The 11,009-nt window shown below is 46.4% G+C and overlaps 1 protein-coding gene across 3 annotated transcripts in view; it reads right to left on the bottom strand.

Moving 5' to 3' along the window:
• The window catches only part of Astn2 (astrotactin 2), a 958,131-nt gene extending 948,735 nt beyond the window's left edge, over positions 1-9,396 (bottom strand). For all 3 annotated transcript variants that reach the window (XM_021201332.2, XM_029539608.1, XM_021201333.2), the window contains exon 1: positions 8,782-9,396. In XM_021201332.2, coding sequence (XP_021056991.1) covers positions 8,782-9,259 — 478 coding nt within the window. In that variant the 5' untranslated portion in view covers positions 9,260-9,396. The remainder of the gene's footprint in view (positions 1-8,781) is intronic.
• Positions 9,397-11,009: the final 1,613 nt, after the last annotated feature.

An 11,009-nucleotide genomic window follows, 5' to 3' on the forward strand; every position in this document is an offset into this window, starting at 1 on the left:
AGAGAGAGAGAGAGAGAGAGAGAGAGAGAGAGAGAGAGAGAGAGGATACTATGGAGATGCTAATTCAGCTACAAGTAGCACAGAAACAAGGTGCTTAGCTCTCCTGAGCCTGTAAGACAGTCACACAATTACCCCTATATGAAAAATTGCTGAAACATCTTGGTAATAAGAAGTGGCAAGAAGTAAGATAGGGTGGACAAAGAGATCAAAATCTCACAGTTCCCCTGATTTTGTGTAGCCAGAAAGGCAGAGAAAATGCAGAACCAGAAGAATCAGATAGAACTGGGATTACAGCTTTATAAAAGCTGTGCAGTTTTGAGTACATTTCTCAGCTTCTCTGAAGTCCATCCTTGCTTAGGATACACACAAATCACATTTGTTGTCCAATACTGTGGAACATATAAAACAGTAGCAGGGGGACAGGTATTACATGGAGCATAATTATTGTCAGTAGATGGTTACATTTCTAGAATAATGTTAGTTACTTGACACTACTAGATTTTTACTCCTCTCACTCTTCTTGATTGCCTGGTGGTTGCCCTTCCCTAAAGAAGGAGGATGACACATTGGTTTAGGAAGTCAGTAATATAGGATATGATATCTACCCTGCCATTGACCTGCTAAGGACATATTGCTTTCTTCCTCTCACACATGATAATCTCAGAACCTGTTGAACATTTTATCTTCTTAAAATTCCAATTCCTTATTTGCCATAGATCCAGTTCTAATGCTTTCCTTGGTTTCCAAACTCTTAATACAAGGCCTATACACAATTCCATCTCCATTTCCCCACATTCTACTGTCTCAATATGCATCATGTACATACCTCACATGAGGAGAGTCGAAACAACAGTGGAAAAGGTTCTTGGAGCTCAGCAGAAAGAACCTCTTGTAAGAAGAGGTGTCATTCAATCTCATTCTTAAGGGAAAGGGGCAATTGAAACACCTCTCCAGCTTTTCCAGTATACATTTAGGAATAAGATATAGCAAACATGAGGTTCCCATTATCTATGATCTGTATGCTGTATCATGCCAAGCACACAGTATGTCACTGTAGTACAAAATGAAGGAGGTCTAATGGCTACTTGGGGATTGTACAGCAAAGTATCACAAGGAAGGCAAGGAAACATGTATTGTAAACTCTGCCCTAATTCTACTCCAAGCCATCACCCCTTATCATCTGAGCAGTCTCCTATGTCCTTCTGCTTCCATCCTTATCTCATCACAGACAAGTGTATAATGATTTTGAAATGCAATTCAGAGTTAGTCTTTCTTTTGCCTAAGATCATGCACATCCCATGGCACAGGGAATGAAAGCCAAAATCCTGCCCATTATCTGTCAGGCCATGTGTGACTTGGCTCCTGACTACCACCTTGCCCATCCCCTGCTAGCTCCAGTGACTATCCTAGTCTGTGTGTTGAATTACCCTGGTGTGTTCCTGAATTAAATCTTTCAGGGACTGCTCTCTGCTCAGGATATTCCTTCTTTGATTTTTCAGGATGATAATTCATTTCTCCTAAGCCTTTATTCCAAGCTCACAATTTCAATAAACTATTCACTCTATGGTATTTTATATTAAAGCTAAGTCCCTCATCTCAAAACTCTGAATTCTTTGTTCTTCTTTTATTTGCTTACTTTTTATAAGAACTTGTATTTTTCATATACTTTAGAATTTAATTGTCACATATAACTTTGTTATGTAACACATATGCACACGTGCAGATGGAAGATAAGCTTCCCGAATGCAGTGGTCTGTGTAACTGACTCATATATATCTCACGATCCCAGAAAAGTCGGGCATGTCCAAGGTGCTTGATAGCTCTCCAGGGAGTGACTGGTGTCACGATGGTTTTATACTGACAGGAAGTGGTCAGTGTTCATGCAAAAAGGTCAGGAAAAGTTTCATTGAAAAGTTGGCATTTGAATTCAGGCTTATATGGAAGGGCAGAATGAATTTCCTAAAAGTGGTGGTGAGGTACTTATTGACTGAGTGTGAAAGGTTCTTGTAGGACAATCTAGTAGAATATGATCTTGGGATTTGCACAGCTATAGGGTGCTTGAACTGTGGTCTAAGAGCAAAAACAAAATGCCCAGTGAAAAGACCGTGTGTGTGTGTGTGTGTGTGTGTGTGTGTGTGTGTGTGTGTGTGTTTATAAAATCAAGTGGATATGAGAGACTACCTAGAAAAGAGACTTCTAGAGGCAGACAAGTGAGTTGAGTACTTAAATTGTAGCACAGAGAAGTGTTGCTGAGCCCAAAAGTGCCCTTAGCAATGCAATGGAGGAAGTACTTCTCTCTCACGGTTAACATCTTATATTTGTATAATGTCATCCCCAAATTTCAACTCACAGACTTCTCTGAATCTTTATTCTAGAGTGCCGCTGATGAGTCTACAATATCTCAGTCTTCAAGTTAACTTTCATGTGGACAATGCCTAAGCTTTCTTCATTCTAAAGAGAAGTCTTTCTGGAGCTTGTTGTCCAAAATACCTACAGATGGTAGGGGAAAAAAGCAGTTGAGAGCAGACATCTAGCAGTAGCAAGCCGAGCAAGCCCTGCCAAGCACTGCTGTCTGACAACTCATGGGGCAGAGAGCTGTTTGTTCTGCTGCAGGGAAGTGAAAACCAGTTCTCGCCATAGTTAATCTTCTGTTGCCACTAGCTGGTCAGTAAGAGAACTAGGGGAAATGTAAGCCCAGCAAACTAAACACGTGTGCCTGCTGCAACCCAACTACAAATAGGATCATTCCTTTATCTGGAGAAGAGCAGACCTCTCCTGACCATCCACTGGGGAAAAGTTATCTTTCTCCGGGTCAAAAATCCACCATCTGACAGGACTGTTTTGGAAAGACTAGAGCCAATCAGCTGGGTACTTGGGTGCAAAACAAATTCAATTTTTCTAAGGAAATTTTTTCCCTTAAGGGCTATATTTATTTACTTTTATGACAGAAAAAGAGAAAAGTTGGGTATACTTTATGATGCTTAACAACACTGCATTCACTGGTATGCATCAAAGTTAGTCCTCTAACCTTAAGAGGTCCAGCGTTAGGAGAAACAACGTGAGACTTAAGAGCCTTGGCAAGCAGTGATCTGTGGACTGGACTCATTTTTTTTTGTCCAGGCCTCAGTCTTGCTACATAACATAGAAACATTGGATGAAATGCCTTCTGACTCTTTGTAATCATAGGAGACAACAGAGTAACAGCTTCAGGACATCACTTAAGGGGTCACAGCCAGTTTCCAGCCCTCCTCCTCTCAGGACACGTGGTGTCCATGTTCTCTGAAAGACCTATGGTACATCAGACAAGGGGATGAGAAGCAAGATCTGCAAGAAGCCTAGTCATGGTTCCGACCACTTAAGCTCTATGTCACCAAAGCCAGCACAGATCTGCTATATCATGACTGTTAACACCGCCCTCCAATGCACAAATATACACCATCTCAGACATCACATCTGGATGACTTGTACTGAAGAGGGAAGGGACCTTCCCTTCTCCTTACCCTATTTCCTTCTCTGTATCATGGTGCTCTCTGAGAGCAGACAATAAATTTCTGCTGTAAGTGTTAAATAGGTTTCATTAGTTTTGAGCTGGAAAGAAGTTGGGTGTAGTATAGGAAAACAGGGTAGAAAAGGAAGAAAAGAAAACATGCAAATCAAGAGCTCAGTTAACACAGCCCTGATCCACTGCAACCTAAAGCAAAACAAAACAAAACAAAACAAAACAAAACAAAACAAAACAAAACAAAACAAAACCCTGTTTCCAATTATCCCCCATCACAGCAGGATGGACACTGAAATTTGACTGTCATCCAAATATGTCATGTAATGACTGATGGAGTACAAACATTGCTTGAAACACAGCATTATTTTGAGATAGTCTCCCCCTTTTCCATCCCAGAATCTCTCACAATTGAACAACAGAATTGATATTCGTAAATATTCTGGAGTCAGGATTCTCTTCCAGAGGCAAAGCTCTCTTGTAACCACTGTTCCTCCTTCCAAATGAAGGGTATGGATCTTTAGAATCAAACCAGAAAGGGAAAACAGGCACAAAGTCTCAATGGCCGTATGTCCCCTTACTAATGTTTGGGCAAAAATTGCGCTCTGAGAGCAGTGACTTTATCATCTTCCAGCATGTTTGTATTCTAACCTTGGGGTCAGCACCTGAGCTACTGGACAGCTCCCCTGCCCGTCCCTACTTTCTATCTTTGCCTTTCGAACATTTTTAAAAATGAGACTCTCCACAAAAGCACAGATTCCTCATTGTGCACTGGTGACATTCGAAGGAAACTTCTTCAGCCCTCTGTGAACTGTTCTCTGATTAAATTCTCTGCTTGCAGCCGCCCTCGGTTAGGTGCCTAGTCCTTTAACCCACCTTTGAGTATCAATTTCTTTGAAGACTTCCAGAAACTGTCACTGGAGTGACCATTGGACTCATCACCTTAGCATTTTATATCATATATTTCTCTTCCACCTAAGCTGGTCAGTTTCTTACAAGGAATATCCTTTCAGGGGTTTAGCATCAGAGTTTTGCTGGATATTTCCAGGTGCATTTAAAGATGGACTCAAGGATTGTCTTTTTTCACATCCCTACTGGCTATACATTGCTTTGTTGCCCTGTCAGGTTTACACAGTAGAACAGATTACATAGGACTGGTATTTACTCGGATTTAGCACTTTTTGTTCTTCTTTGGCTAAATCAGGGGAGGTTGTAAACAGTGTGGCCTCATGACTATCATGAACAGAAGAAAGGATCACATCTCCTTATTCATGGGCATGAAAGTTAAATCCAGGTGCGGACTTCAGGGTTGCCTGGCAGTGGACAAGGACTGTGTGACACACAGGTTCACCTTAGAAGCCCTTCTATCCTTACCAACACCCCCATGTTACCAACAATGGAAAACAGAAGTGAGAATCACAAGGAGTGAGTCAAAGTGACAGAGTAGGTCAGAGCACTTCAACTTCATAGAAGCTTTACACCAAAGAATTATTTTAGGGCTCATCTACCCACTCATATTAAAGCACAGAGACCTGAATTTCTGGAGGAATAAATGACCTATTCAAGGTCACCGTGAGCCATGGAAGAGATTACTAGATCCTAGCACTAAGTTCCCATGTTACATTTTAGCACTCAAAGTTCCTTCAAATTTCCTTCTATAATCTTCAGTGCACATAAGCTCAATTTTTTTCTGCTATGCAAAGTGTCCACAAATTTCCTCAAATCTATAGATATGACTTTCTTCCCTGACATCACATCCTCTCTCATAGGAACCATGGAGCAGAATACTGCTAACATCCCAGAATCCTAGGACTTCATTATTTACTTCAAGCATCACTTTCAAACCCTCCTATTCAGCTCGCTGAAACAGTGGTGATTCCTACAAAGATGGTTTTTCTTCTTGTTGATGCCTAGAATTTCTCTCTATGCAATACATTGTCCAGTATAAATAGCACACTTTGTTCAGAATGCCAACTTGACAACTGCCAAGAATATAAGCATCCAAGAGATTAGGATCTCAGTTCCAGTTCTACACTTACAGTTCTACTTTCTACTGGAGCCTTTAAGAACGTGTCCTCATCTATCAAATGGGATAGCAGTAGTTCATTTCCCATATTATTTTGTGTGAATTAATAATGCATGGTAAGAATAATACTCACAACATGACATTAAAGATTCAATAACTACTTGCTATTCCTTGATCACTTTTAGGGACATTTTACTTTGTCAATGCCATTGACGTAATAAAATAAGAGGTCCAGACATTGAAAGCTTGGAGATCTTAAACATTTAAAATGAACTCCCTTCTACAGAAAACAGGTCTGATTTAAAGGGAGGATGTAGATACAAAAATGAAGGGATCTAAAGAAAATGAGTTCTATCCCTCAGGAATTACCAATAGCAAAGCTAATAAGTCTAATTAAAAAAAAAAAAAAAACAGAATGGAATAAGAAAAGATGACTTTAGTGACTAAGGGTGCCAGACAATGTGTGCAAAGAATTATTATAAGGGTCCCTAATTAGGTGTTTGTATTTTTTTTTTTGCAGTAATTAAATACAATCAGCAACTCTGAGCCCAGGACCCAGGTCATGACAGGGAAGGAAGGCTTTGCCAGATAGCATCCTCCCCTAGTGGTGGCTCCACACTCCCCACTAGTGGCAGGATTTGAGCCCCGATTTTGTGCACAATGCTGTTACCCCTCCCTAAAAGGACAAAGTTGCGGTGAAAATCTAACCTAACAGTCCAGAAGCAAATGCTAGACAGCTGGAGTAAAGGTTCAGAGGTGCAGTTGGGCTGCCATAAAAGCTTGGGGAAGAGGTGAGCATAAATAACTCACACTGCCCACCCCCTCCTGATGCTGCCACCAGCCCTCATTGCCAGCCAGTCTGGCCCTCTACGAGCTCATTGTGCACTCCATGTTTACATGCAAACAGTCTAAGACCAACACAAATAAAAAGCCCACGTCTCCCTACACAGCTCCTGCTATACCCTGCCATCTGCTGAGTACCTCGCTAGCCAAATCCCTGTCGGGAGCTCTTGAGCTGCCAATGCAGGACTCTGGGGTGGGAAGAGGGGTGGAGGTGGGAACCCAGATCCCTGGGTGGGTACAAAAAAGCTTAGTGCAGCCAAAGAGGCAAGTATTAGGCCATTCTGGGAGCCAGAAGTTCGCCAATCACCCAGCTCCTGGCTGCGCATTAGCAGAAGGCTGCAAATGGAGAATATCCGGGACTCCCAACCTTATTCTGTCTGAGGAGCTCAAAACTTCCAGCTCAGGATTCTGTTGACTTTTACTGAGGCAGCCATCCTCTTGAAAGCCAAAGTTTAAAATGGCACGAACTGCTGGCTCCAGAAATTTGCGGGCACCTCTATATTTAACTGGTCCTGATCCTCACATCTTTGATGAACTGGAAAGCTCTGGAGTTCTGACTGACAGTGGAGACACTAACTCATAGGCCTGCACTCTTTCTCCCTCACTTGGATGAATATTCAGAAGAATCTCCACTCGTGGCATTTCATAAAATCTTGAAGGGGAGAATGGAGGGAAGGAGGCATGATTGAAATAGGCGAAGATCGCTTTTGTATACTGGGAGAGAACATACATACACACAATCAACCAACAGGAGTGAATGTTAAGCCTGAGGGAGCTTGGTGCCCTCAAGAACTCTACCTAGACCCTCTGTACCGACTTCCTCAGACATGAGCAGCATGGTTGCACATAAAAAAAACACTACTGTGAGTCTGTGTACATGTATCGAGATGTGGAGAGAGAGAGAGAGAGAGAGAGAGAGAGAGAGAGAGAGAGAGAGAGAGAGAGAGATTGTGCCATACTGCCACCGGAAGTCTCCAGGGAACCCACCAGTAGTATTCCTGCTTTGCCTCCACTAGAAAGCTCCACATATTCATGTAACAAGTCAGAAAAGCACAGTACCCCCAAACCTAGTGGTTAACTTGGCTGTTGGCTCTGATGCATAAAGGAAAGGGAAAGGAGGGAAGCATTAGAAAATACAAAAACCGTCAGGGCTCCCAGAAGAGTGAAGTCTAGTCCATTACTCTGAAATCTTTTCCGGAGAGCAAAGAGTTAATCTCGGAGGTTCTAGGCTGGCTCCTAAGTATGCCAACCACTAAAGCCCGCCACTTCACGACACTGGAACAAGATTCAGATCCCTCCCAAAACAAGGATCCTGCAGAAGCGTCTCCACGCGAGCCCTTGGCGCCTCTCCCGCACTGTTGTCGGCCTGACTCTGGCAACCAATCGGGCCCCGCGCCCCCAAGAGGGGAGGGGAGAGCGAGCGAGCAGCGAGCGCGGGAGAGCTAAGGGGAACAACATTTTTGTAAACGCTCTCTGAGATAATTAAGCTATCAATTACCCGGGTGGGAAATCAGCCGCGCTTCCCACAGCTCCACGGAAGGGCCGACTCCTCCGGGATTCGCGCTGGGAATCAGCAGGCGGCAAGCTGCTGGCGAACTTTCTGATTAACTTTTCTATTTGAGCCCCCTACCCCCATCAGTTTCCTCTTCGGTCCTTTTTCTTAGCCCAGTAAGTGAACAGCGATGACAAGCCTACTCGCGACTAGGAGTAATGGAGAAAGGAGAAGGTGATAAGGATAGCGGGGACGGAGGGAGAATCTAAAAGTAGAGCTCTTGGGCTCAGAACCTCAGTCCTCAAATATCGACTCAATCGATTCCAGCCCCAATTTCAGGAAGGCCAAAACTGAAGCTCAGAGAGGAAGAGACTTAGCCAAGGTCACCAAGACCATGAGAAGGGAAAGCTTTTGAGGACTGGGTCTTTCCTTGTTCACGTAGCTAGTCTGATTGATCCTAAGAAAACCGGTCTGGAAGGGCAGAATCCACAACTCGAGACTAGAGAGAGGGGGCAGACAACTGGAGCTGTCCAGAGGAGCAGTGCGCGGCATGACCATGAACTGGCATCAGAGCAAGGGTCTTCCTTGCCCAGTCCCTGGTCAGAGCACACCGAGAGACTTGAGGTCTCCTGCGTCCTGGATGCAAGGGGCGGAGCTCAGAGAATGGATTGCAAAACTGAGAGCCAGGTCCCCGCTGCGGGATCCTTGGCACGCCCCCAGGCTCCCAGAGCGCGCGCTCCAGGACCTCCTGCCCCACACTTCTTTACAACCACCTGTGCGCCCTCCGGGCCCCTGGGCTGCCCTTTGCCAACCCTGATGGGGCAGCCTGGAGTGGGGATCCCCAGGGCGCCCCCACCCGTCCGGCATCACTTAGGGGTTCTGGTTTTCTTGGGACTCCGCGTGTGCGGCGCCTACCCTTACCCAGGGTGAAGAAGGGCAGCTCAGTGTTGTCCAGGTCATCTTGTACCGCGATGCGCCCGGGGAGCTCGTTACGCACAAAGAGCAGGAGACGAGACTCCGCGGCTGTGCCGGCTGAACCCGTGGAGCCCGGGGACGCGGCGGAGGCGGCAGCAGCAGCAGCTCCGGCCCCGGCTCCGGTCCCGGCCCCAGCCCCGGCCGCGGCCCCGGTGCGGGCACCGCTCCAGCCGATGTCGCTTTCCCGCAGAGCGGGCAGCGTGGATACGGTGACGGTCTTGAGCCGGCATGGGCTGTCGGGCTCCCGCGAGGCGGCGGCGGCCGTGGCGCCGGCCAGCAACGGCGGCGGCGGCAGCAGGAGCAGAAACAGCAACAGCAGCGGCGGCGGCGGTGGCGGCGGCGGCCCCGGGTGGAAGCCGAGCCTCGGCCGCCCCCGAAGCCCCAAGCCGGGGCCCCGGCTGTGCCGGGCGCCGGCGGCGGCCATGGCGGGAGGGGCTGCGGTGCTGCGGGCGGTGGCGACCGTGAAGAAGAAGGAAGAAGAAGCAGCGGTGGAGACAGCGGACACTGAAGCGAACCAGGACGCCCGAGCTAAGGAGCCTAGAGAGCCACTAGCCAGCAGCCCCCAGCTCGGGGCTCCGCCTCCCGATCAGCCCTGGACCGCCCCCCCGCGCCGCCTCCCCGCGCCCCGCCGCCGGCCCCCCCTTCGCCCGCTCCCCTGGCGGACCCTGAGCTTTTCGGAGGCTCCGCCCGGCTTCGTACAGGTCCCAGTAGCTCCCTCCCCCTTTCTTAGGATTCCCCTAAAGCCTCCTGCACAGGGTTCTTCAGCTCCAACATCCCTCTCTAAAATTCTTCACACTTAGGGGCACCTCTTGCATCTCCTCCAATCTCTCTTAAGTCAAATCAACTACCTTAGCTTCATCCCACCCTTGGCTCAAGCTGCAGTGCACCCGGGAAAGCACCTTCGCCAAACCTTGACCAAGGCCAGGCCTTCCTGGGAGTTGAGTGCTCCTCTGGATAGCCAAGACAACTTTCTCCTCCCACATCAATCTCAAGAATCAGTCTCTTCAATCTTCTACCCTGTTCAATATTCTGAAATAAGTTCCCACGGGCATCAGAAAGTCCTCCCCAACCACTTGTCTGAAATCTCACTACCAGAAGAACCGCACCTCATTTCTCCATCCAGGTCTGGGATGGGGCTTGAAGGCTAGTGAACACATGAGCTTGGGACTTCGACCTCTAATATGTTCCCCACCAGTTGACTCCAGCTGGGCCGCTCTGGCCCTTAGCTGCCTCCATGCTCGGCCTGCCAGGCAGCCCACTCTGGCACTTTTTACTCTGCCTCCCTGTTCCAAGCTTGGAGCAGCTCTACTTGGCTGCTTCTAATCTCAGTGAGAAATTCCTGAAAAGGGCATGCTAGGAGAGACCTTTCCTGGCTCCCTAGGCTTCTGGGTCGCTTCCCAGTTCCCACAGGAGAGGGCTGTTCACTCATCAACTTTGCTCATGGCACACACACACACACACACACACACACACACACTTCCCTGGAGTTACAATTTTAACAGTAAATCTGGGTCTTCGAATAGAATACCCTGTGGCCTTGGGCTGATTCCAGTTTCTAACCTAGATACATCAGACGTATACCCAAAGGGAACCATCACCTCCGTGAGAATGGACCTGCACACTCTCCTTTGCCTACTAAGACTTTTCTTCATCTTCTTGCCTCTTTCTGCTCTGTCTTTCATCTGTGCACTCATTTCCTTCTTCCCTGCGTTGACTTTAATCTTACAAAAGCTTCCTCGCTACAGTTTATGAGCCATTTCCCTCCTCTGTGGAGCTTGGCTGTCTGTTCCTTATTGTAGTCTTACCATTGACAGTTTTGTTTGGTTTGGTTTGGTTTTTTTTTTTTTTTCCCCTAACTTTCCCTTTCACATTACTCTTTCATTTTCCCTTCATAACTTTTTGAAACTATTTTGAAGCCTTTGGGAAAAGGCAGATAACTAAAATTACAGGGAAAATATAGGTGTGTGCACTTCTCTAGGTTTTAGACATGTGCATATGTGAGTTTTATACATATTTATAACCCCATGAGGGTGGTGTGCATTTTCCCATTTTGTTTGTTTGTTTGTTTGTTTGTTTGGATAAAAAAACTGAGATCGGGATGTTAGGGAAGTGAAGAAACTTTCCAAGGTTACTTGGCTAAAAATCAGGATGCAAACTCTCAACCTCTCAGCCTT

This window comes from Mus pahari, chromosome 6 (assembly GCF_900095145.1).
Source record: "Mus pahari chromosome 6, PAHARI_EIJ_v1.1, whole genome shotgun sequence".
Lineage (NCBI taxonomy): Eukaryota > Metazoa > Chordata > Mammalia > Rodentia > Muridae > Mus > Mus pahari.